The 27,101-nt window shown below is 45.2% G+C and overlaps 1 protein-coding gene across 3 annotated transcripts in view; it reads right to left on the minus strand.

The window, feature by feature from the left end:
- Window positions 1-27,101, minus strand: part of KDM4B (lysine demethylase 4B) — a 67,587-nt gene that overhangs the window by 25,975 nt on the left and 14,511 nt on the right. For 2 of the 3 annotated variants that reach the window (XM_042024355.1, XM_042024356.1), the window contains 5 exons: window positions 17,777-17,826; window positions 15,349-15,452; window positions 12,605-12,742; window positions 2,902-3,098; window positions 2,411-2,443 (listed from right to left, as the gene is read on the minus strand). In XM_042024355.1, the coding sequence (XP_041880289.1) occupies window positions 2,411-2,443; window positions 2,902-3,098; window positions 12,605-12,742; window positions 15,349-15,452; window positions 17,777-17,826 (522 nt within the window). The remainder of the gene's footprint in view (window positions 1-2,410; window positions 2,444-2,901; window positions 3,099-12,604; window positions 12,743-15,348; window positions 15,453-17,776; window positions 17,827-27,101) is intronic. The other variant, XM_042024357.1, reaches the window with a different exon arrangement.

Here is a 27,101-nt window from a genome sequence, read left to right on the forward strand (position 1 = left end):
CTTGAATTTCAGGTTTAAATCTAACAAGTTCTCTTTTTCCAAAAGGATTGATTCAGAAACTTGCAATTTTTACCCCATTTTTAGCGTGTAAGCACTTCTTCTTTGGTTGAAAGCAGCATTTTCCTGATGGCCTCACATCCACCATTGTGTGACAAAGACTAAAACACACTTTACTCATCAGCCCTAAACTCTAGAAAAGCTGAAAAGCAGCTCCCCATCCTCAGAGCCCAGAAAACTCAACTGCTAATTAGATTTGGAGCACAACAGAGTTAAGAGCCCTTAATCAGCTTTTAAACTGACAAAGAAGGGAGAAAAAAATTCAACCTGAGATGAATGATGAATAGAAAAGCAAGTTGATCCATATGCACGGGGACCTCTAATTGCCAGACTCTGAGCAGATGGTGGCCCTGCAAGAAGAGCTGGTGCCTTCACACCTGCAGGACAGTCATTAGCAGGAACAGGGGCTGAACCCAGAAGGATCAGCTCTGCTCTTCACCCATATTCCAAGAACACACCACCTTCCCTGGGAGGGGAAAGTAGGGTGGGAGGTGAAGATAAAGCTGTAAGACTTTGCCATTGCAGCTGGAACTTTCCGTAGCTGAAGGAGGAGCAGAGTCAAGCACTACAAGCTGGTTTTAGCAAAGTGTGTTTTATTCCTGTGGTGTGGAAATGCCAGGCAAAAATTACAGCACAGAGCTTTATACTCACAGGAGAGAAAAAAGATCTGTTTTGCACTGGTCTTCTCACTCAGGGGTTGTGGGGGAGAGGCAGAAAACTCAGCATTTAAAGAAAGTGCTTCCAGAACTACAGGCTGAATGCTGAGCACTTCCAGAAGTGAAGCTGTTCTGTGTCTGACAGAATTCACACACCAGAAATGGGCTGGTGGGGACTGGACTAAAACAGTCTCTTGCTGAAGCCATAAAGTAAACAAAGTTGGGTTTTTCAAGGTAACCAAGTCTGACTGACCTTAGAGAAGAAATAACACCTCTCTGCAGAGTTTAAAAGCTCCATTTTTCCAAGAGAGCTGACAAAAAAGCAGCATTTGTACTCTTTGAAGAACAGAGCACAAAGTGACTTAAATTAAGTAGCTACAACTGTGAAGAGGTTTGGGCAGAGGTGAATCCCATCCCTCCATCCTGCTGAGAAAAGTCAGGCTTCAAGTAAAACGATGTCTTGGAAAGACATAAGCACAGGAGAAAGTACTGCTACAGAGTATTGAACAGCTCCAAAACTGCTTCAGGATAATGCTGGAATAATCCAGGAAACACTGAACAGATAAGCAAAAAAAGTACCTAGATCTTTTGCAATAGGCTCAGGTTGAGAGGGAGGCTTCTCTGCTGGGTAATAGGCTCAGGGAGGGAAAATAATCCTCGGTGTTCATACAGTACCTTACACTGTGCAAACACCAGATACATCAGGAACCCTGACCAGGCACAGGCAGCAAAGAGATTGCCAACTTCAGATGAGGAGGAAACAGCTCCAGGAACCCACTGGGGTTCACTCATTGCCCAGAGAGCACCAAAGGCAACTTCTGGCTCTGAGATTACACTGCTTTTCCTGAAGCTCCCTGCAGCAGGAATAGCTGAAAACATTTTAGGAATACAACATTGCAGGGGTCAGTCTTCTTCCAAACATCATCTTTATGATGTCTTTTGCAGCATAGATTTAGTGGGGCACACACTTCCCCCCTTCAGCATTTGTAAAATAATAATGGAAAAATCATTTCATGTAGGAAACACAAGACACAGGACCCCAGTCCAAAGCTCACTGGTAACTGAAACTCCTGGAAGACAAATACCAGTGACAGAGAGACTTTAAGATATTTTAGTTATGCTACTTTGTTCTTTACTATTGCCTAACTAAGTCAGCTATCATCCAATTATCAGGTCTTTAAACTTGGGTAACAGGAATGAGAATGATGGAAAAAAGGAGGATATGGAGGGTAAGGAAGTGCACACGCTTTAAAGTGGGCTTTAAAGCCCCGGGATGGTTCCATTTCCTAAAATCTCATTCTTCAAGCAAGCTTGAGGAGGAAGGGAAGTTCTCCCACCAGCTGCCCATGTCCAAAGCACTACAGTACAACGCACTTTGAGTCAGCAGCAGCATTTTTATCAGTGACCAGTTCCCTTTACCCACACCCAGTTACCATCACACATCCCTGCCAGCCCAGCACAGGAACTCAAGAGCGAAAACCAGAAGAGCCACAAGACAGTTGAGGTTCTCCAGTGATGGAAGAGATCACAGAAATCCAAACCAAGATGAAGCCTGAGGAACCTCAAAGCCCAAAGATTTCCCGGAGGCTTTCATGAAAAACTCAGTGACAGAGGAAAAGAGTCCCAGAGTTACTATTTTAAGAAATTTGCCAGGAAAAAGAATGAAGTGATTGAAGTTGCTGAGGGAAGTCACATACCGGTGTTTGTTGTCCTCTTCCTCATCTCCTATCCTATAAAGCAAGATTCCAACAGGAAAAGGTTAGCATGCCAAATTTTAAATTCAAGCATGCTGTAACACAAAAATCACAGACTTGTAGAAAATTAATACAAAGATCAAAGGAAGCACAGAAAGGCATGCATAAAATCCCCTTTGCAACTGATGGGCTTTTTTAAACTCCTGCTTTCTGATCAGTGAAGCTCTAAATGTTCACTATAGATTTTTGTCTTCCAGGATAAGAGATGAGATGTGAGGGGGCACAAGGAGTCCCACTTTGAAAAACATCTGCTTTTATAACATGGAAAGGAAACAGAACCATGAGGGACACATTACTCCAGACAAATTACATGAGGAATTATAAAAAGAACAAATGAAGAAAGGAGTTTGAACTATCTCAAGAACTGTAGCATTTACAATCTCAGCAATCAAACTCCAGGGCAGGGCTGAGACACAAGCACTTTCTGTCCTTACCTGCGGAGCAGTTTAGCCTTCAGGTCTGCCTTGGTCTCGTTCCAGGCATCGAGCTCTGGGCTGCTCAGAGCCGTGGGTTTCATGTGGTCCAGGACAGCGATGTCCTTTCCCTGCTTCCAGAGGTCGTAGCGCTCGGGCTGCAGCACCCTCACAAACACATCCATGGAGATCTTCACCATGTCCTTGCGGCACGTGCACTGCAAGAGACACCACACACGTCACACCAGGGACCTTCCCCTTTCTCTGGAGGCAAATTAACTCTCCCCCCAGCTGGCTGAAGAGGGTTTCTGGCAGGGGTCAGTGCTGGGAATGCCTCTGAGGGATGTGTGGCTGTTTCAGCTCTCCATGGAAGCCATTGGCTCTACCTGCTCCTGGAAAACCAGCTGCCGCTCCAACACTCTCCAAGGGTAGTGGAAAACTCTGTTCCCAAGGATTTTGTTCTCCCTCTAAGCCCTCCAACAAACTAAATCTTCCTGGGACTGGCACTGCTCATATCCTGTGCTGCAGACATTAGACACAATTACTCTGCCTGGTCTAGCCCAGGTCAGAGTCTGCCCTCAAGCCACGTTCCCTCCATCAGCCTCTCTCTGGCAGAGTTTTCCAGGCTGAAAAGATATTATTGGTATCACTTCATAACTCAGAAAAGCCTTACAGGAACCAAGGCCTGACCTAGAGCACAGGGCAGTTAAACTTCATAATGACACATCCTGACATGTCACAGCAATCCTGCACAAAAGGGAAGAAATAAAAAACCTGCAATAACCACAACCTGCATCCAAACCATCACGTGGGAGAAATGTGCATTATTCATTTCAGCTGGCATATGCTCATTAGAACTAACCTGGAGTTAGACCCCTGTCGTTGCACAGAGAGTACTCACAGGTGGTTTTCCTTGGGTATAACCATTGCTGGGATGAATCAACAGACTGAGTGTAGCAAGGGGATTCTCACCCTGGGCACTGATACCAGTCTCAAAGAGTTATAAACCTAATCAAAAGAAGGCAGAGGGTGGAAAAGGACCCAGGACCCCCCGGTGCCTCTGGGGGCTGCAGCCACAGCTCTCTTGGGGCTTCTGCTCTAAGGTGCAAAGCTTTGCTTGCATGAAATTGCTTTTCAACTCCAAGCTGAGGCTGAGGTAATTGGAGCCACTTTGCAGGACTGGTTTGGGGGTTTTTTTTTCCACCCTTCCTCCACACCTTTTCAAAACTACTCTATCCATTCTTTTGGCAGAAATGCCTGAAACTAAACCAGCTTCTCCCCTTTGTCCCTTCCCCTTACTAAAAGATTTATGGCCATAGTTGAGACTTCACTGAGAGAGGGAGAGAGAAGAGTCCCTCTGTACAGTTCTGCACTACCCCACATCCTCCAGCTCCTGCTTCCCACTGTGCAGGGACTGGGACTGGTTGGTAACCCGAGTGTGCCGAGTTGGAAGGAGCATTTATGGACAGGCACTTTCAGGAAAACTCCATTTAATGAAAAATGACTGAGGCCAGAAAGGCTGGAAATGCAATTTGGCCACAGCACGGCAGGAACACAGACAGCACCCAGGCTTCCAACTCCAGCCCAGGCAGGAGCTTCCCACAGCACCTCCATCAGTCCTGGTTTAAGGGATTGAGCAGATTTTCCTTAAGAAAGTTTAAAAGCACCCGTGCAGTGCTACAAAGAGGAACACAGAACAGCATCCCCAGGGGATTGACCTCCTCAGAGGCTGAAAAATGCCTTAAAAGGGGAACGCTGCGTTTTGTGATCTTGACCTGGACTCAAGAGGTGCAGCACAGACACATCCAAGCCTTCAAACCCAGCCAGAAAATCCTGAAGCACTCGGGGCCAGAGGTCTCCAGAGCAGTTTCCAACCAGCAGCAGCTCCAGAGTCTCCCCCAGCTGCACCCGCTGGTCAGTCCTGGAGAACCCCCACGCTGAGCTCCGGGGATGCTGCTGGGCTGGGACTCAGCACTGACACCACGGCCTCCATCTCCCACATCCCACAGCCTGCAGTAGCCAAGCTCTTTTCTTTCCACAAATCTACCATGATGTATATTTATATTTCAATTTTAATTTAATTCTATTGCTTTCACACCAGCAAGCATGAATAATTTACAAAGCCTCTTTCCTCTGGGGCTTCTTCCGGACCGTACAGTGATATTTCCTCAGCTGCTGCAGTTGTGTCACAGCCACATTCCCAGCAAGGCCAGGGTCTTTTTCCATACCCTCTCCTCAGACAGCAGTGAGAGCCTGCTGATGCTTCCAATACAGCTGGAGAAGGGAATGCTCTTGTGTGCGTGAGAGAGCTGGGAGAGGGAGAAGGGGGGAGACCAGGAGGAGAATGAGGGTAGAGAAGGGCAAGAAATTGCCTTTGCAATGAATTCCCTGCTCTGCTCCATTACAGCAGGACAAAAGCAGTAAGGTTGTTTCCTGGCAGTGATCTCCAGCCCCACACCTGCCTTCCCCCTTCCACATACACAGAGCTGCATTTCTTTCAAAGTATTTAACTGTGGTCATAAACACGTGTATTTCCTAAAAGACATTATGCCTACACCCCCCATCTCTGTCCATCCCCACCCCAATTTCTGCAGGATATATTCTCCCAAATTCCCTCAGATTCCAACACTTTTATATCCCAGTATTACTAAACTTTATAGAAAAAAAGAATGAACATGTCAACACTAAAATACCCCCACTGAGGAGAGATATGAAACCTCGTTTCCTTTACGTGAGGCAAAACTGAACCACAAAGCTCCATTTTGGGAATTCACAGAGTTCCTATGGATCAATAGCCCTGAGAAGGATTTCAGGGTGACACGATCACCCAAAGCACAGGACTGAATGGCAACACAAACGTTTTGTTGTGTCCAAATGACAACTGTGTCCAAATTTTGTTGTGTCCAAAAGGTGAGAAATTCCAGGAGCTCTGAGATCTTACCCAGCCCCTTCCCCTCTCTCCTCCATCACTCCGGGTCTGGCTGCCAGACCCCACTCCTGGGAACAGCAGGGCTGGCAGAGCCACAGATCAAACAACAGAATAAACAACAGAATTCTCATAACTGGGATCTCCAAGGACCAAATGCAAGTCCTGAAAATGGGAGTGGAAAAAAATCAAACTGAAAATCAACCCAGCTTTAGGGTCAGTTCTTTGCGTTTGGTTACAGGGGAGCTGAGACCCAAAAGATCAACAAGAGAGGAGTTCTACATTCACCAAATCTGTGGAACTTCACTTATTCCACCTTCTGAAGGCTTTTCCCAGCCTCACCTCTCCTTTTCCACAAGTTCATGGTTTTATTAACCATAAGGACATGGAAAAATACTGTAAGGAAATGCACAATTAAAGCTTTTTCCAGAATAAACCCCAACGTTCTTCCTTTCCTCATTATTTTATTATCTGCTACTCTAATTTGGAGCCTGTGGTAAAATATGTGATCACACCAGGAGCCCTGTCCCATCAATTCCAACTCCAAGACTGATAGTGGGGAATTTGTGGCTATTGAATGTACAACCATTATCTTATTTGCAATATTTTTTAACATAAAAACACAAATAAGTCTATATAAAATAACAGTCAAATAAAATGACTGTCTCCTTGAAGTCATAAAATCAAATGATATATGGAAAAGCACAGACTCATTCAACTTCAACCTTCAGCAACAGTTTTGTGTGGATATTTCCCTCAATTCCCAACTATTAACACTGAACTGAACCTCAGCAGTTCCATCACATAGGAAAGGTTAATGGAAAATAAGCCTTTTCCTTATGCAGAAATAGTCACCAAAATTACATATTTAAAGTGGCACCTCTGGTTTTCATGGAAAAAACCCTTCATATTCAGATGAAAGCAGTTGATAAGACTCAGCTGAGCCTCCCACTTTGCCTTAATGGAAATTTATCCATCACAAAACCCAACATGCTCAAAATTGAAGTTCTTTCAGCTTTTAAATGCCAGGCCAAAATCTTTGCTGAAAGCTTTTCTATCTGCTTTTCCATAACAATGAAGCCTAAAAGCAAGTTCCTGGGAAAGAGGGGTGGTTCTGTGAAAAGGCAGTGGAGAAACTCTCACTGTTACAGGAACACACTTTGCCCTCAGCCTCTCCCTGTAAACTCCCAGGTCGAAGCAGAGAGTTTCAGCTTTTGGGAGAAACAAGCCCCCAGTATAACCACTGCTTCTAAGCAGCAGCAATCCAGTTTGTTCCCATGTTACAGATGAGCTACTGAGATCCAACAGGACAGAAAAAACAGTTTGGGGCTCCGGTTTCCTTTTCCTTCCACTCAGTCAGTCCAAGTACGCTCCTGAAAGATGAGTGGCAGAAATTCTGTGAGTAAGTAAGGAGTTAAACTTTGAGGAGAAGAAGGAGGAAAAGCCCAAAGTGCATAGTTTGTGTGTTTAATGGTTGGTGGTTGGAAGCTTGTGGGAAAGAAGATGAGCCTTGACCCCCCGTTTGCAGAGTAATTACTGGCATCAACAACAAACCAGTTCATTAGGAAACCCACTGGAAACCCTTCCCAGAGCTTCATAAACAAAACAATTAGGCAAAGATTTCCATGGACTCCCCCTGTCCCTGGCTGTAGGGCACGATTCCTCCCTGCCTGCTTCCTTGACTGCTCCCGAAACGCTCGGTGCGGATTCCCGGGGTGCAGGAGTGGGGGGAGCAGCCAGGAGGAGTCAGAGTCACCCCACTCCCCTCAGACACAGCATTTGTGTGTGACAGAAACGCTCTGGGACTTGTTCCAGCCTAAGCAAATAAGATAACCCATCCCAACACCCAGAAGGGCCAGGCCAGAAGGAGCTGGTGACACCCCTCCATCCACAGGGACATCGGCCACCCCACCCAGCAGCACCCCCAGCACTGGAATCCTGGAAATCCCAGCAAACCCAGGCATTTATTCTGCCCACAGAACTCAAAGTGTTCTTCCTTCATTAACAAAAATTGTGCCAAGAACCTCCCAGCCAGAACTCCAGAAGAGGAGCTCAGAAAAGAGCTGATAAAACAAAGCTTCCAGACAGTTTCCAAAAAATAACCATCCCCTTTCCACCTCAGCAAGAAAAAAACCTGTAAAAGCTCCTTTGTCTTGCACAGAATCAAGAGCAGAGGTGTTTACAAATAATACAATAAAATAAGTATGAGGAAAGGTGGAAGAATTTGTACAAGAGCAACTTTGAATCTGTCTGACAAAAATAAACCATGGAAATGTTATTCCATAATAGATTTCTTTAATGTATTCTAAGCTTAAAAGGTCTAATTAGAGTAAAAGAGCAATTTTGAATGTCTGACAAAAATAAACTATGGAAATGCTATTTCATAATAGATTTCTTTATGTGTTCTAAGCTTAAAAGGTCTAATTAGAGTCAGTTGAGGCACAGACTCAAAGTAATGAAAAAATACAATTCTGATTTGCCTTATTTTGGGGACCAGTTTTGCAGTATTATCAAACAGGTTTCTGCAAAAACCTCACAAGTTTTATTTTCTTGGGAAATACAGACAGATTGAGGGAAAAATCTACTAAAACGTGAATAGTAAGAAGAAAGCTTCAATTTTACCTGGAAAATTACATGCTAGGCAACTCTAAATCACAGATATTCCAAGTGTAAATTTGAGATTATTTCAATATTATACACATAGTACAGAAAAAATGAGTGAGCAGAAGGTTTAGAAGCAACAAATCACGTAAAAGATCCTAGGCTGGGATCCAAAAGGTCCCTTCTCTTGGCAGTCCAGTAAAATCCAAAGGGAAGAGTTTTGTTTGTATCCCCCTTCCCCAAATGAGAGAGCAGCAGAGCAGGAGTGCTCTGGAGTGAGGGGTTTGATGGGAACACTGCCTGGAGGAGCTGAAGGCTGCTTATTTCAGACCCTAAAATGCAGGATTTGGGCAGGAAGGGCAGCCTGACCCCATTTTATGTTGAGAGAGAGAATTCCAGCAGTTTCTCTGGAGCAAACAGGAGATAAAGGAAGGCATGAAAGTGGCACCAGCAGGAGCCCAGACCTGCTCCAGGAGTGGCTGCACTTAACTGAGAGCAAAGTGCAGAAATCGTTCCCCTCCCATCCACTTATTTTCAGTCCAGTTTGCCAAAGAAGTAGAAAAGCTGAGCTGGGATTTGAATTTCTGCTAAAACTGTACACTCTGAAAGGGTCTTTCTGAATGGCAGGGGACTCACAGGCCACCTCGACTGGAGGAAGGGCACTTTCCTGAAACCCCTGGTTTAAAAGGGTTGTTTGGGCAAAGACTCAGCTCTTAAAATCCTCTGGCTGTCGGTGGTGGCATCCAAGGGTTTTCAGAAACAAAAAACCAGGAATGCAGAGAGGCACTGCAGGCTCATGGTGCAAAATAAAAAGAAATTTAAAAAAAAAAAAAAAAAAAGGTAAGGAATGAAAATTATAATTTCCTGTTTTTAACCCAGCAGCTCTTTTCAACAACCAAACAGAAAAAAATATGACAAAGGGAGACAAACGACTGAGGAACTCCAACTACAGAGAACAAAGGGAAATATTTCTCCCTAATTTCCAAGCCCTGCATATGCAGGCAAACATTAACTGTAGTATATTCAAATAAACCCATTCCTCCTCAGCTGTACCATTGAATCAGGAATGCTGAAGTCCAAAGCAAATATTTGGATTACAGCTGACTCTGAAACATGGTGCCAGGATCTCCAGTGCTGTGAAAACCCCTTTGAGCTCCTTTCCTCCGGCTCTCTGTTTGCTGTGCCCTGCGCCAGTGACACCCGCTCAGACAGGATTGCATCTCCCAAGGAGCTTTCCCTGCCAGTGTCTGGTCTGCAAAGAGCCCAGAATGAACTCCCACCAGTCACATGGCAAGGCCTGGTGGCAGCACACCAGGGCTGTCCCTGGGAGCCCCACGATCAGCTGAAGGTCTCTCCCATCCCTGAACGAGGATCTGCTGCTCAGCCACGGCTTTTCCCAAGGATCAGGTGGGAGAGACAAGCTGAGGTTGGCCTCAAAGTCACCTTGGCTGGGAAGGAGTTAGCTGCAGCACGAGGCTCCTCCAGGACAGATGGAGACATTTACATCGGCAATAAATGGGAGAACAGTTAAAAAGCTGTTATTTCCTGCACTTCTGGGCACAATGTCCAGCTGGAGGCAAGACATCCACCTCCCAGTGGGGCACCAGCATGGAATTAAGGCTGTGAAGGAGGATGTCATACCCTTCCTCTGGATCTGAGGAGACTGACACAGGACTGACTCACTGACTGACACAGTCCTGAAGATTTCTGCACATCACGAAAGACAACATGAAATTTGTCTGTCACAAACCACACTCAGCACTGGGGCTGGAGGAGCAACTAAAAGGAGAATCAGAAAATCAGACCCAAGGGGCAAAAGCTCCTGTTCTAGCTAAAAACCCAAGGAGAGAAAGACTCCAAAACCTCTGGCCAGGTTCTCAAAAAGCTTTGAGCCAAACAGGACAGCTTAGATTATTCACTTGGTATTCACCAAACCAATTTCCACGGTAATCCTGGTTACTAATTTACAGACACAAGTGGATTTACCCGCTCTTAGTTTCCCACACAGCTCTGCAGCCATTGCTTTTTTTTTTGCTAATACTGACACTCATTCTACAATTAGAGCAGGCCCAGTGTCTCTGAAGCTGATCTTTACACTCCAGGCTGATTATTCTGTATTTTTTACAGCCCAGGCAGGTTCTCTGTGGAATGCAGAACATTGCACCCATCTGGCAGGCAATTACCACAGCTCTGCCCTCCGAGGTGAACCATTACCTTCCTCTCTTCCACTGCACCACTGACACACACAGCTCTCAGCAGAGCACAATCCAAATCTCCTCCCCAGGATAATGTCCAGGAGAACATTACAACTGGCTAATTATGAACCTTGCCTTGTCCTCGGTCTCCTGAGTGCTGGCAGGACAAGAGAGCTGTGCTGGTAACCCAAGGAAAGGAGAGAATCACCCCAGGCAGCTGGGTCAGCGCAGGAAGAGCAGGAAGAGCAGGTGCCTGCAGAGCTTTGCCCAGCTCAGAGCTCCCAAGAACTTTTATAAACGAGTGTATGATAAGAAAAAAAACCCCAAACCTGCCTGCATGTGAGTAAGGATAATCTATTGTGCCTGGAAGCATACAAATCAATAAAGCCATTTTTTAAATATAGGAAAGCTGCAGTAGCTAACTAAAAATCACACACTCAAGGATCGTGGAATGGGTTGGGTTGGGAAGGACCTTAAATCTCATCTCATCCCACCCTTGCCAGGGGCAGGGACACCTTCCACTACCCCAAGGTGCTCCAAGCCCTGTCCAGCCTGGCCTTGGGCACTGCCAGGGATCCAGGGGCAGCCCCAGCTGCTCTGGGCACCCTGTGCCAGGGCCTGCCCACCCTCGCAGGGAGGAATTCCCTCCTGATGTTCCCTCCCCACAGAGGTGCAGGCAGCTCCAGTGCACACCCTCAGCTGATACTTCCTTAGGTCCCTCCTTAATCTCAAATGAGATTTAAACAAAGCTTTGCCCTCACTGCGTAACAAATCCCCCCCTCAGCTGGGACCCCCAGTCAGGTATCCCAGGGTTAATTAACATGTGATTTATCAACCAGGAAGCTCAGAACGGACAAGTGCCACAGAGTGCAATGGGAATAAATTGGGCATCTCCTTCCACACTTCCACTTTGTGTCCCCAGATCTGCTCCAAGCTCTGCTGCTGCTTGTTCAGTAATTTCACGCTACGCTGCTTAACAATGTAAGCATGGAGGCTCCATCTAAAACTGCACTTCCCAAATGTCACTTGTTCGTGAACACATGGCTGAACCCAAAATTGCTTTTAATATTCGAGTGGTGCCTGCTGGCTCTGTTGTAGTTAAGGGTCTGTCTGAATTTCCATGATAAACCCCATTTTCTGGGGTGTAATACCATGACCACTCACTACACATAAACCTGCTTTACAAGGTCACAGCAGACAAACATCATTTTTTACATTTTTAAACCAAGGTTGCTTGGCTGTTTTTGAGTTTCAGACACTTGACACCGATTTGAGGCCCCTTATGGTTTAAGGTTTTTCTTACCATCCCTTTAACTCCAGAACAAACTCAAACATATGACCCATGCCTGGAAGTGTCCAAGGCCAGGCTGGATGGGGCTTGGAGCAACCTGGGACAGTGGAAGGTGTCCCTGCCCACAGCAAAACTTCCCAGATTCTATTGAATGAGCTTTGCTGATCAGTTATCTGCAGACTTCAAACCAGGAGAGTACGAGTGCTGTCACAAACCAAAGTAACAAAGCACACCAGAAATCTGCCCTAATGAGAAATAACCACACAAACATAACTCTCCAAACTTAACTGGGTGCACAGATTAGAGGAATTCAGGTATCTTCAGAATGCTATTACCACAGTGCTATTAAAGCTTAAAAGTATTTCCAGCTTATTCCTTCCCCTCCAGTGTGTACTTAATGAGTTGTATTCAGTCACATCAGTCACCTTATTCACTCTGAAATGCAGTTTGGATACATCAGAAAACTAATCCCAATTTACCAATCCCAAAACAACCTGTTCACAAGGTGAATGTAACACTTGAGAAATTCATTCCTACACCCTCAGAACAAAACCAATTATCGAGGCAAAACCACCAATGTGGGACAGTGAGAGAGCACGTCCCAAAGCAGTGGCATTTTCCACATTGTCCTTAGGAATAAGGACAAACAACACTGCTCTGTGTTCCATGAGCTGGTGGTTTCCACCAGCCCCTCATCCCAGCTGATCCCACCTGTGTTGCCATTTTCCCGTAGTCAATCCAGCGCAAAGTGGCGAAGTTGGTCGACTCGGCACAGTTGAAGCCGTGATTGAAGCCAGCGTGGTAACCATAAGGGAATGTGATCATAAACTCCCCAGCTTCCTGGGTGATCTGAAAAACAAAGGAAAAGGGAGGAGACACCCCACAGGTCACTTAATGCAGCAGCTTGAGAACAGAGACCTATTAAAAAACCCCACTGATTAAATCTCTTTCCACTGGAGGGTCGGCAGAACAGTCATTGCCAGCTCTTGGCTGAGCCTGGAATGATTCCTGGTGAACTGCAGGAATACTCAAGTATTTCTCTTAAGGGAAAAACTCAGAACAGTGGATGGAAGGGGTGACATGATCTGAACTATTTACACCTGCAGGCTCCAGTTACAAAAGGGTCTCAGGCTGCAACATTCCAAGAGATCAATAAATCTTTGACATGACTGCTTTGGCTCACGGCAGCTCCAAACCTTCACTCCCACCCCCATGCCAGAGCAGCCAAGAGCCCTGGATTTCCCTCCTAACATTCCCTCTGCATGGCAGGGTCCTTCTGAAGCACCTCCTGCCCTTCCCTGTGTTTATTTCCCCACTCACATTTATCAGCCTCACTCCCACCTGTTCACCCAAAAATCAAAGACCCGAAAAATTACAGCCCATCTTTTGTCTGCTTTGGGAATTGTTCAGAGCAGCTGTGGCTGCCCCACCCCTGGCAGTGCCCAAGGCCAGGTTGGACGGGGCTTGGAGCAGCCTGGGACAGTGGAAGGTGTCCCTGCCCATGGCAGGGGTGGCACTGGATGAGCTTTAGGGTCCCTTTCAACACAAACCATCCTGTGACCCTACTTTAATAAACTTAAAACAACAATAAGCATAATGGACATTATTAATAAGGGTTGAACTCTACAGATCACAGCTGGAACCAGCAGGCCAATCAATCTGCGATGCTTCTAAAAAATCCTCTTTTTACATCTTACGCAGAAAAACCATTGGGGAAAAAAGGAATTTAATTGTTAAGAGGATGGCCTGAACCATGGGAGCAACTCCCAGCCCAGCTGCCCCTCCTGCAGCAGCACCTCCCCTCCACGGGGTACGGAAGAGGCAAAGCTTGACCTTCACTGTCTTTCCAGCCCAGAAGTGCTGACAGACCTCTCACAGCTGTCACAGGCCAAGCAATTCCATTTGGATCCCTTCCCACCAGCCATAACTCACACCCCAGCAGTTCAGAGCCCACAGAGACTCCAAGGGACTTGCACTTCCAAACACAGGGATGGAGCCAAATGGAAAATGTAAACAGACAGAAGTTCAAACATTTCCCCCCTTGGCTGGGCCAACATCTGAACTTGCTGATGTCATTAACATTAGAAGAATAATTTTAAAAATAGGGAATAAAAGCTGCTGTGATAGACAAGAAGCTCCTGCAGGATTTCAGGAGGAGGTGCTGAAGTCCAGCCTGCACCCAGCCCCATGGAGCATCCTGCATCCATCCCTTCCATAAATCCCAGCAGTGCCACTCTGCTGGCTTCAGAAGATGAAAAGATTATGTTTCTGTCAGTGACTGCACATCCTGGTGTCTCCATTTCAAGCCCACATCATCCATGGCACTGCTGTCAACATTATCCCACAATAAATTAGAAAACACTCCAGATGATGGATAGGCCATGCAGAAAAGTAATAACTATTGAAGGAAAGCCAGCACAAACTGCCGCTCATGGAGAAAGCCCCAAATTTACTGACTTCTGCAAGCTCTTGAGGAATAAATGGAGAAATCAATAGGAGATTACAGAAATACACATTTTTAATTATTAAAAAGCCCTAGTATTGATCTGTTTCTTTTTTTCCAGAACAGCATTATAGAGATTTATAAATGCTGCCTATTCACTTCATTGAAATCTGCCAAGAATTTGGATGCAGGGATCCTATCTCTATTCCTCAGGAAAAATAGCACTTGTTCCCTGTTTGTGAATAATAGTGATCCTCCTTCGACAGCCACTATTTCAGGACAGGGCTTGGAGCAGCCTGGGACAGTGGAAGGTGTCCCTGCCCATGGCAGGGGTGGCACTGGACGGGCTTTATGGTCCCTTCCCACTCCATGATTCCATGAAACCAGTTTGGAGCAGGCATCTTTGACACTTCTCACATCCACAGGCAGCTCTGGCTCCATGTGCTGGGAACACCCAGCAGCAGCAGCAGCAGTTTGACTGATTCTGCACAGATACAAATCCCTGTAACCACACTTGGCTGAGGAGATTTACTTCTTGCCACAAGACTTTAAGAATAAGCACATTAAAACGATCATACCAAATAAACATGACCCCTCTTTTCAAATCAGGGCTTAAGAGCTGCAGGGATCCTTCCAGGCTTACAGCAGCACGAGCACTTACACAACAGGGAACCAGCACAGGCAGCTCCACTTTGGGTCACACTGGATCCACAAGAAAACAAAGAAGTGTTCCTGAATCACCAGCGGGTTTTACTCATTAGCTCGTCCCTCTCTAGCTGAGAGGCTCCCTAATTGCCAGAGTTTGTTCAGTGACAGCTTTTCTTCACTTCACAGTGTCTCAGCCAAACCCCAAATCCTTTTTCCAGGCAGACCTGGTTTGAACTGATGGGATGCACTCAGCATAATAATGCCCCTTAGAAATCCCCCAGTGGCTGGTGCTGAATTGATTCCTCAGGAGAGAGGTGCTGTGCTGCCAACAGCCTGCAGGGTCCCTCTGCAGCCCTGTACATACCCTGTCAAAGGGAATCCCGTATTTCTTCAGGATGGAGGGAGAAATGAGGGTCATCTTGTGACGGAGAAAAGCATCACATCCCTGAGAGCTTCCTGGGAAAAATCCTGTGGACACATTCAAAGGAGGAGCATCACTATAGGGCTGCTGGACTGCTCTTGGGAAAGCAATAGTATTTGTTAGATTCCAGTTCAATCTGCCCTACATATCACCTCCTAAAGGGAAAACATGTTAATATTCAGTGAGAAGAAAGGAAAGGAAACATCTCCATCCCAGGCAGAGGCAGGAGGGACACGTTCACAGTGGTCACAGCAAGTGGCAGAGGCAGCACGACCTGACCCAGTCAGCACCTCAGCATGGTTAAGTGTTAAATTCTACCCAAGATCCACACTGAGCTATTAAAACAAATCACAAATAATTAAGGAAACTAAAGTAGTGGTAAACACTGACCAAACCACTCAACGGCAGCTCAGCCAATGTAACCCCATTTTCCTCAAGATCATGTCTTTCCCTCCAAGGGGGTGATTCCACAACAAACTGTGTTTATAGGGACTCAAACCCATCACAGTTTAGGAAAACAAATAACCCAAGCTCTGGAACCAAAACTGATTGATGAGACATAATGGAAGGGGTTTCAGAAAGTCAAAAGGATTACTGGGTTCCAGGTTTTCTTACATTTTTGTACTAAAAGCATTTCAATTACAGTTATGACTGTCTGCTACCCAGTCTGTCGTCCCTCTCTGCAGTTCCTCTTTTTAATGCACAGTTTAAGTGGCTCTCATTAAAGCCACTAATAAAGAAGCACATTTTAAGTGATTAGCACCAATAACATGGCAACACATTAACATTCTCTCCATGGGCTCCATGGCTCTCCCAGTGAGCCCATTTACAGCTCAGCTATTCATTTTCCATATTAATTGCACACTCATTTCTCCATAGTACACTTCTCCCCACTGATGTACAGGACAGGGGAATGGCCAGGCAGCAATACTGGCTCTTTGCAGAGTTAAATCATCACCCATCCCAGCTTCCAGAGGCAGGAAACTAAAGACCAGACCATTGATAATTTGCTCCTGGTTTTACAGCACAAACCATCCCCGTGCCTCAAAATTGATCATCCGTAAAAATTAGTTACAAACAGCAAGAAACTTATTATTGCTGCTGTCAGACTTGGAGTGGTATTTCAGAGTCTGCAGAACACAAGTCATCTGATTGATTGACTTCTTATAAAAATTACTTTTTTCATCTATTAAAACCTGGCAAATGACTGTAGCTTTGAAATGAAACATTTCTGAGCAGCCATTTCCAGTATTATTTGTATTTAGGGATCATGGAGCTCAGAGCCCAGGAAAACACCACCACCAAGCCCCGGGACACTCATCCCCACTCATTCTGCATTTACCCCACACAATCAGTTGCTCCCCTTGACACCCTGGAGTGTGACACAGTCAGACTGTCAGCAGGAAAAGGCACTACAGGAATTTGCCTGTTTTCTGGGAAATCAGCATTAGAACTTCTTTTCTTTTGCATCAGAGTAGAGTCTTCCAGATTTTCCTGCCTGCTCCTACCTTCACCACCAGATTTAAACCCCCCCCAGTTGCCTTGCTGGAGACGAAACACGGAGATTTGGAGTTAATCATTCTGGGCCAGCAGCTTTTTTTAGCTGGGCAGCTCCTTGAACATTTGCAAGTGAACAAAAATAGAAACAACACCAACAAATTAAAACATATCTACTTCTGCAGCCAGACATCTTCCCTGAAGCTTGAAAGGTGGGAGTTTGCCACAGCTCAAAGTAACTCTGCCTTCCCCCACCACCATTTTCCTTTTCTTTTTCCTTCCCTTTCACTGTTTTTTTTCCTTTTAATATGAACTTTATTGCACTGAAAACTAAAGGAGGATGAGGCTAAAATAAGAGGAAAACCACCAAATACAGAATGTATCGTTACAGGGTGAAGGAGTAATGGGTACAAACTGGAAGAGGGGAAATGTAGGTGCAATATCAGCAAGAAAATTTCTGTTGTGAGGGTGGTGAGACACTGAACAGGTTGTGGCTGCCCCATCTCTGGGAGCATTCCAGGCCAGGTTGGAGCAACCTGGTCCAGTGGAAGGTGTCCCTGCCCATGGCAGGGTGCAATGAAATCATTTTTAGGGTCACACCATTGTGGATTAAAGCCCTTGCCCAGACATGGGAGGGTTTGGCCTCAATGCCTCAAAATTCAAGGGGTTTTCAGGGAATTTTAGTTGAGGCCACACCATGCCAGGAGACTGAGGCTTTGAGGGAAGAGTTGGAAAGAAAATTCCCTGACAAGTTTTCTGGCTCTGAAGCTGCTCTACCAACACAGCAGGTTCCCCAAGCAGCTCTTGCAGAAGTCATCAGTAACACCAGGGCACTGCCAGTCCTTTATCAACCCAGTCAAAAGCCAGAGCTCACCTTTTGCCAGGCGTTCCAGCCTCTTGCCATGCTCCGGGGGAATGGCATACCTGGGAGGAGGTAACACAGACAACAATCAAAATCATCAGTCTTTAATGTAAAACCAGTGAAGGGAAAAGTCTAGGAACAAGTGGGGTAATAACCCTCAGCACAGCACACAGGCTGGCAATATAACCACAGCTCTACACGTCTGAAAGGCATCAGTAACACACAGCCCATGGAAAAAAGCCAGCATTTAATACAGTCCTTAGACATGTCACATGAAGTGTGTTATTTTCCTGCCCTTTTTTTCAAACGGCATCACAAGATTTCACAAGGTAGAAGGAAAATCGAGAAGACAAAGCGATGATACAGCACTGGAAACCCCAGAAATAACTCAGTGCAGGGAACAGCAGGTGTGTTCTCCATGGGGAGAATATCTGCAAAATAAAATTGTGTTAAATCTTAATAAGCAAGAAACGTTGGATGGGCTGAAAAGGTGTAAAGGAGGGTCTGTGTGCTTTGGAAAAGAATAAAACCTTCTTCTGTGTAAATAGCTTTCATTTTATTCAAGAAAGTAAATATTCTTCACCACAGCTCAAGCAGTCATGGCTCAATCCTTATGTCCATGACGGATTTTATTGTCTGATGTGAAATAATGGAATTAAAGTATTCAATAATTTTCTCAATGAGGTGATTGAAATTGCAGGGTCTCCTGAGGAAAACATCATTAAAGGGTGCAGGGAACAACTTCTACACTTGCTAAAGACAGTTTTCTTAGATTAGGGGTAAATAAAGTGCAAAAGAATTTGATTGGAATTTTTTTTGAGTGCAAATTATTGAACATAATTCTGAAAAACAATCAATGGTCTGAAGTCCTACGGGTCACAGACACAGGGGCGGGTGTGCCCAGCATGTACAAAAATCAGGGAAGTTTCAAATGGCTCTTTTTCTTCCCAAAAGCTGTTAGTTCTCTTAGTGCTTTGAAGTTCACAATATTCTCAGGAGCAAAGCCCAGGTGACAAAGATTTATGTGTTCAGGTTATAAGAAGGGAACTGAATACCAGGATACATTTAAACGTGTTTAACATGATGGCACACAATAATATTGCCAATGGAAATTGTAAATCATTGGTTACACTCTGCAGCAAATTAAATATGGCTCTCCCTGCTTTTTGTGACAGAGAATTCTGAGCATTTACATTTGTGGGAATGGCATTTATTGCCAGCTATAACTTCTCTTCAAAGTGAATAATAAAAAATGCATTATTTTTGCTATTTCAAATAAAGATGTCAAACCCACCCTGTCTCATTCCCCACACTGGGAACAGGATATTGCAGGAGGGGACTCAACAACAGGTGCCCAGCACTGCCCCTCTTAGGGTGGGGGCTCAAAATGCACCTGATCTGGGGGATTTCAGCTGGGCAAATTCTCCATTTTCAAGTGTAAAAGCACAGTGTGGGGAGAAGCAGCTCGAAGCCATAACCTGTGTCACGAAATCAAACACACCTGAGCTGGCCTGGCAGGGGGGAATGACAGCACACGAATCCTACACAGGGGCCTTCAGGGTTTAGACACTAAGCTGATTTAAACTGATGGCTTAAAAAAAATTTAAGGCAAAACACTATGTAGCACCTAATCTTGTAAAACAATAAATGCAGCAATGGACTCCCAACATCCCCTGACCAAAGTTTGACAGTGCCTTAAATTGCATAATTATCAAACAATTCAATTTCATTTGTCTGGGACAAAGCTAGTGGCTTTTATTTTACAAAGACCATTCATCACTTACATAAATGTGATAAAACTAATCCCGATCCAAAGCTCCTTTGTGGGATTAATGTCCCTTAAAACAGGGAAATGAGACATTCCATTCCTTCTGGGAAAAATGCTGAAGGATTGGGAAAGAACTAATTTATGGCTACAAGGCTGCTGATGATTAATGTAATATCCCCAGTCTACAATGCAACCTTCACTTAATTAGTGCCTGTAATTGGGAGTTGTAAAGATAAGATTAATTGAATCTTGAGGATGTTAAAAGTTTAATACATTGGAACATGGTTATTGTGTTATCTGAAACTGCAGCCTGCAAAAAGCCAAGCGAGGCTTTAGAGAACGGCCCATGGAGAGACAAAGAAAAAAGACTTGCTTGGATAGAAACCAGCCAGAGAGGAGGAATTTCCAGCTTATAAAAAAGAACTATATGTAATAATATACAAATCAAAATACCCCAGCACAGAATGGCAATAGCTGACTCCAATTTTAGAATTTAACTTTTTTCTTTGGGCCAGTCTTTAGGAAGCAGAGCCTACACATCCCTCTGCATTTATTCTTAGGAATTCAAAATATTAACTGCAGAAGAGAATTAAAAGTAGGTCAAATTCTGCTTTAAGTTAGGCTCACAAATCTGACTGATTTACATAAAGATAGGCAATAAAGACAGAATTTGGGCTGCTATTTAAAACCAGGAAGAGAAACAGGAGGCTCCTGCACGTATGGCACAGATTGAGCTCCATCTACACATAAAATGATTGATTACGAGGCAGAACAACAATGGAAAGACTAAAAATTGCTGCAATCAAAGGGGTGCAGTTACTGAGCAATGAACACCCACGGAGGGCTGGCTTTGTGTGGCACTCGTGGCACCGACCCCCTGCTCTCTGGGCAGAACACCCCAGCACTTGCTGGGGACAGGAGTCCTGGTGTGCCTCAGCACAATTTGTCACCATCCCCACAGCTGGGGCTCAGCTCAGCTGCAAAACCTCAATTCCACAGGCAAGCCACAGGTCTGGGAGCGCTAAAAAACAACCAACTGTTTCCTTTTCTCTAGGCATGATTTCAACAGCCCCCAGTGCAGGGAACACTGACCTGGAGCCACGGGGCAGGGTCTGTCCCTCTGGCTCAGCCTGGTCCCCAGGAAAAGGGAGATTTACGGCCACAGAGCTAAAGCAGCAGCTGCTCGAAGATAAATCCAACTTCCAAGGCACTGGGCTTGCAAACCACCCTTCAGTCCATATTCCAGCGGTCAGCCTTGCAGAGGCTGACCAAGACAAAGGGCCAGGCTTCACCCAAAACCCTGCCACTCAGCAGTTTGGGGGATTACAGCAGGAAAAATGTGCTGCTGCTCTGCCAGGGAGCGTGAGATTTACGCAATGGGGAAAGAAAAAACCAGCTCAAGATAAAAAAAGTTATAGTTCTGTGACTCAAATGTCATCTTACCCCAAAGTCAACAATTTGAAAGTAATATACTGAGCCTTTTAAATTACCTTTTTCTACTTTCCACCAAAACAACAGAAAATCCCTGAAGTGGATCAAGTACCACTTGTACACATCCAGAACTTGCTGTTCCGCAGGAAAGACTCTCAGCTTCCAAACTTATTTCATGAAATCTAATTCCAGCATTTCTGATCTCTACTTCCATGTCATTTTCTGAGTTCTTGAGTCAGGATCACAGGTCCAAAAGGTTTTGCCCCAAAGCTATAATTGGGTTAGAAAATTATCTTCCTGGAGTGATAGCTTGCTTTTGTTAATATGGAATCCCAAAATGGTTTGGGTTGGAAGAGATCTTAAATATCCATTTCCACCCCTGCCATGGCAGGGACACCTCCCACTGTCCCAGGCTGCTCCCAGCCCCAATGTCCAGCCTGGCTTTGGGCACTGCCAGGGATCCAGGGGCAGCCCCAGCTGCTCTGGGCACCCTGTGCCAGGGCATCACCTCCCTCTCAGGGAAGAACTCCTTCCCAACATGAGTTTAACTGGACAGTCCCCTCTCTATCCTTAACACAAAAGAGAGATCTGTCCTATTTGCCAGCATAGGATATCATTAATAGAGTAATTTTCTTGGTGTTTTGTTTATTCCCCTGGAATGGGGCTTGATGGATGTGGATAATTATCAGACTATAAAAGCCAGCAAATGTGCTATTTTCTATCGCTCTAAATCATCAAACAAATAAAGTGTGAAACAGCATTTCTGAATACAATTTTCCCCTCTAATGGCTTAGAATTATTATCAGGAACAATGAGAATAAATAAGTAAATGTCTTGTGAATTAAGAATTAAACAAGTGTGTCAGTAAAAACGAGCATTCAGGCCATCCTGGGATGCAGGGACCCCTTTGGAGGCCACCAGGGAATGATGTAACAGGGAATTCACTCAGGCAGCTTCCAGCACCAGGTGCTCCTCAGGGACCTCCCAGTCTCAGGTTCTCCCCTCACTGCTGCTTCCTCAAAGGGAGTCAGCTCAGTTTTGGCTTCCAGTGGCCAAAAAGACACTAAAAACTTCATCCACAGCACCCTGCTCATATCTGGTTTTTCCTTGCTTAAGAGGAATTTTTCTCACCTGAAGCCATCTCCACCTTTGGCAGAGGACCAGACCATCCTGTCCCTTCATCCAACATCCCCCAAAGCTTCCTAGACCTTTTCTCCTCCAGCTGTCACTCCCAGAGTTTTTCATAGTTACACCTTGTTCCACACCTTATTTACACTCTCTTGCACCAACACAGAGCAATTAAGCAGTGATTATTTTACCAAATGCCACACCCCCACTCTCTGGGAGTCCAGACTCCATGGGCTGGAGGAGCTTCAACCACAAGACTTTGGAAATGTCACTTCAGTGCGGTTCCTGTGAGAAGGTAAGAAACTCAATTTCACAGAGTCTGCACAAGGTCTGCCCAAGCAGGCCCCACACAGTTTAACACACCATAATTACTGGAATAAGGAACAGAAACAGAACGGGAGCAGCACATTCAGAATGCCCAGGCCCATGTGTCAAGCTGGGGTGAGTTATCTGTCTTCAAAGCAGATTTAATTGTGCCAAGAACGCTGACCCTTTGAAGATTCAAATGCCAACCTGCTCTCAGCCACGACAGGCAGAATGAAAAGCTGCTATTTCAGTCTCTGTAAGGCAAAGGGTGCCCATAAACCCAGAATCTGAACCCCGACCTTCAACATCTTTAGCCCCCACGACAGCAGCCAAGGCTCCAAAGAAAACCCCTCGTCCATCAGGAATATTTATCACCCAACAGAACCATTAAGAACCACCATTAGCACAGGGTGGGTGCTCCCTGCAAAGTTCAGATCCTGCTCCTAAGGCCTCATTTTTCTACAAGGTAAAACACTCATTAAACAACATCTCCTCACTGTGTCAGAGCAAAGCACAGGGTAAACGTGGGGGTTTCCATGCTAGAATACCCCAGAATATCCTGAGCTGGAAGAGACCCACAGAGATCAGAGTCCAACTCCTATTGTCCAACACTATTTTTAAGCTGTTTTGCCTGTAGGGAAAAGAAAAAAGGTATTTCAACAAGAAGAACTGATTGTTCCTTTGTTGGTAGCACTGTCACCTCCCTTCCACGGTCAGCTCTCTTTTCCTCACCTTCACCTTCCTCCGTAATTAACCTCCCTTCATCCCTCTCTCCCCACAATTTGTTAAAATACTGAAATGAACTCCTTTTCTTCTTCTCATCAAATCTGAGGTTGGCCCACACTGAATGGGCTGGAAATATCCTGTCTGCCTTCTCAAGATCCTGGTCAGGAAGGAAAATCTCTGGATTCCCTCTCCTATCCCCTTCTGCTGCGTCCCATCAGGAATGCAAGCACTGCTCTGGAGATAAGATGACACAGGGATCAGAGAGCTCCTTGTTCCTGGGAAAGAGCCTCTATCAAGTGCCTGCAGTTTTATCTTTAATGGATCATTTCACAGGACAACAGATGATGGAATCCAGTATCTTTAACCAGCAGTGTCAATGATTTCAAATAATGACATTTTTATTGAAATACACCCAGGGAGAGAGATAAACACAGAGGCTGGGGAGTATCAACTCCAAAAGCCATTATTAGGAGTAAATAAGTAATGACAGGACCAAATTACAACCCCAAAACACACCAAACACTTCTGCCTCCCACAGCTGCTCAGTGCAACCCTTGGGGAACCAGCACAGAGAGAAAATCAGGGCAAAGCTGCTCAGGAAGGGTCTGGGCAGCACCAAACACACCCAGCACTCACCCAAGGGCCATTTCACTCCAGCCAATCACTTTTCCACACACAGAACTTCCTCATGATCCACAATATGAAGAAATGGCAGCGATTTTGCTGCCAATGGAACAACAGGATAAAAAACTTCCTCCTTCCCCAGAGAAACTGAAGTTGCAGTTGCAAAGTCTCCATTTGTTTTCCAGTAAGGATGGGCAGAATACCTCAGGTTACTCTGAAGTTGGGATCAAATCCCCAGGGATTGAGTACTGGAAGATTAGAGTCAAGCCTAACTTGTGCCAATCATGTACTTCTAAAAGACTCCTCAACCCTTAAAGTTGCCTTTAGCTAGAAATAGGATTAAAGAGCCATTAGTTTCAAGAAGTGACATTAGACAGGAGCTTCTTAAAATTCTGATTTTAAAGTAATACGAATTTTCAAGAGGTACAACTGAACTCCAAGATTAGCACAATGGGCTACTTTCACAGTGATTCACTAACCCCCAACTCAATGAATACAAAGAGATTTTTCCAGAACTCCAAATGCAATTTTAAAATACTATTTTAAAGCAGAGAATTTAATGTGAACAACCATCTGCTCTTGGAAGGACTCTCGCTGCCCCAGTCCAGTCAGCTCCACAGCACAAATGCCAGGCACAAAGCACAAAATTACAGAGCACATTGGAGTGTCTCTCCCTCCACGTGTAAAAATATCCCACAGCCTGCCTCTGTCTGCAGTGAATGAGCAGCATGAAGGAGCCATTTTACTAAGAAAAGGTGTTTGGGGAAAAACATTATGAAGTCATTTACTCATTCAGTTTAGCCAAGAAGATAATTAGTGCACAATTCAACAGAGATGAATGACTACAATATTCATCCCCTTGCCATTCCCCGTTATTTGTTTGGAAGAACCTGTTCACATCAGATTTATTTCCCTAAACTGGCAATCAGATTATTAATTACTGGTTGTTTTTGTAGTGGATACCATACAAATAGAAAGAAAAGGAAAGATTATGCTTCAAAGAGCCTGTGTTCTAAAATAATAGCTCATTTCAGCTCCAGAAACAAGGAGAAAAAAGGTAACCAGGGGAGATCAGAGATATCTGTGCCTTGTACCAAGTGACCTGTGTGAGCTGCCTCCTTCACCAGGCACAGCAACACGTACTCCTGAAAAAACCACGGATAATTGCCTACAGCAGAACAAAAGAAATTTGCTCATGAGTAATGAAAGATATTCTTAGATTAGGAAACCCCTTGTGCTAGAGGTGCAATGCCTCTACACACACACTCTTTTCTTTTTTGAGGAGAAAAAATCCAGCATTCCAAAGGTTTAATGCTCCTCATCCATCAAACTGCACCATTTCCAACTACAACTGCTTTGAAGTGAGCGCTGTGTTCTTGTCAGCATCAAAGCCACAAGTGTTGTAGCTGAGATTTGATAAAGATCACTGACACAGTTTGTAAAGTTTCCTGTATTTCTTCTGTTTGATCCCCTTTGTGTCTCTGATTGGGCAGTTGGAAATGAAGTGGATGCAAACCCAGCACATCTATTCCTCGGAACATTAAGGGGTTAACAAGTGCACAGCTCTCAGACAGCACAGAGTGCTATTTAAGTGCTGTCATTACTACAGGCTCCTCTTATTTTAAACCACACTTGTGCTGCACTTGGCATCACCCCTCGACAATTTTCTCTGCTGAGTAAAGAAAAAAAAAATCCCCGCTGATTTCTGCCAACGTGTTAACAAAATGTGAATAAAGACAAAGCTCTGCAGCACCACTCTTGGTTCCTCCCGGCCTTTCCAAGCCCTGCTTCCAGCACGATGCCAAGCTGGAATTTGCAAGCTCATTGTCCCACAGGGCCCAAGTCAGATCAGGCTGAAGGAGTGAGATGGAGCATGGAAGCACAACTCCCTCCCCTCCTGTCTCAGCGCTCTGCTCAAAAGCCTCTGTTATTAAACCAATCTGTGATCCTGTCAGACTTCCATAGATCTTCATTTCAAATCAGGCCTGAGCTCTGAGCAGACACTTTCCAAAGGCAGGAATGAGTTGGAGCAAGAGCCTTCCTGGATCAAAGACCTGTTTCTCTCAATCCAGCTGGGGCTCCTGAGCTGACAGCAATGACTGTGCTGCAGACACAGCACGGACCACCAGGGCAGTGGGGCGGGAGCCACCTGAGGATGTCGCTGTGGAAAATGGGGACGTGACCCCAGAGCAGCACCTCGTCCTTCTGAGATCATGACGGAAAGTGCCAAGAGGAACCACAGGTGGGAAGGGTCTCCTCTTTGCTGGGTCGGGTACAACAACTCACAGATGAACCTCAGCCTCTAAGATTTCTAATTTCAACCAACTGAACAGGCTCAGTAAAGGCAACCAAAAATGCAGAGACCGAAAACTAAAATGGCAGCAGAGAAAACAATTCCCTGCCTTTTGCAGTGGGTTTGGGTGAGAATAAAAACCAAAGAGGGCTCTGGAGGGGAAGCACAGACAGCACTGAGCTGAGTGAAAGGGGTGCTGAGGCTGAGGTCAATCCATCTGTGCTCTCACAGAGCACCAGTCCCTCCTCAGACAAGTTCCACAGTTGATTCCATCAGTCCCAGAGTCTGGCTTGACATTCATGGCATTTTCTCTCAGTTAGATGAGGGTGAATGAAGAAAGGCAATACATGAGTCCTAACTCCCCAAATCCTGTGCCTCCTCTGCAGCAGAAAAATGACCTTTCAATAATCTCTCTACAGCAGCCTAATGAAAGACCACAAAAACCTGAGTCTATTAAAAGAGAAATCTGCACTATTCCACTGCAGCACCTGATTGGGAAGATAATCCACAAACACAAGTCAGAGCTCATTCAGGTCCTGGAACGTGGTGACCCTGTGGATTCTGAAAGCAAACCACCAGCCAGCACTGGCCCCATCCCGATGGATCCACCTCATCCTTCTCCCACAGCACCACCTCCAGGATGAAGGGCTGGGAGCTGGGCTGGGTACTGGCGGCAGAGTGGTTTGTATTGATTAACTAATGACTGCAGTGCGTGCAGGGCTGTGTTAATAACTCACTGCTCTGCTCTCAGTTATCAGGGAATTACAGGGGGATACAACTCTGCATCTCAACACATCCCTCCTTCCATGCATCTCCCAGCAAATCAACATGCACATGGATTCTCAGTGCAGAAAGCCCATCCCAAAGCAGCTTTCACCTTCATTTTAGAAGAGTCAGGAGAGTGAAAAGCTGTTCTGCCTGGTCATACTTTATCTCACTTTCCTTTTATTCCTTTTAATGAATATCCCTGTTCCTTTCTCTCTCCCTTTTATCAACAGAAAAGGGTCTTGCTTTGCCAAATCTGCCTGAGAGCAAATGGTGTTGCAGTTAATCTATAAATC

Source organism: Corvus kubaryi, unplaced genomic scaffold (genome assembly GCF_017639235.1).
Source record: "Corvus kubaryi isolate FWS band 111438036 unplaced genomic scaffold, C.kubaryi_AGA036_p1.0 37262, whole genome shotgun sequence".
Classification (NCBI taxonomy): domain Eukaryota; kingdom Metazoa; phylum Chordata; class Aves; order Passeriformes; family Corvidae; genus Corvus; species Corvus kubaryi.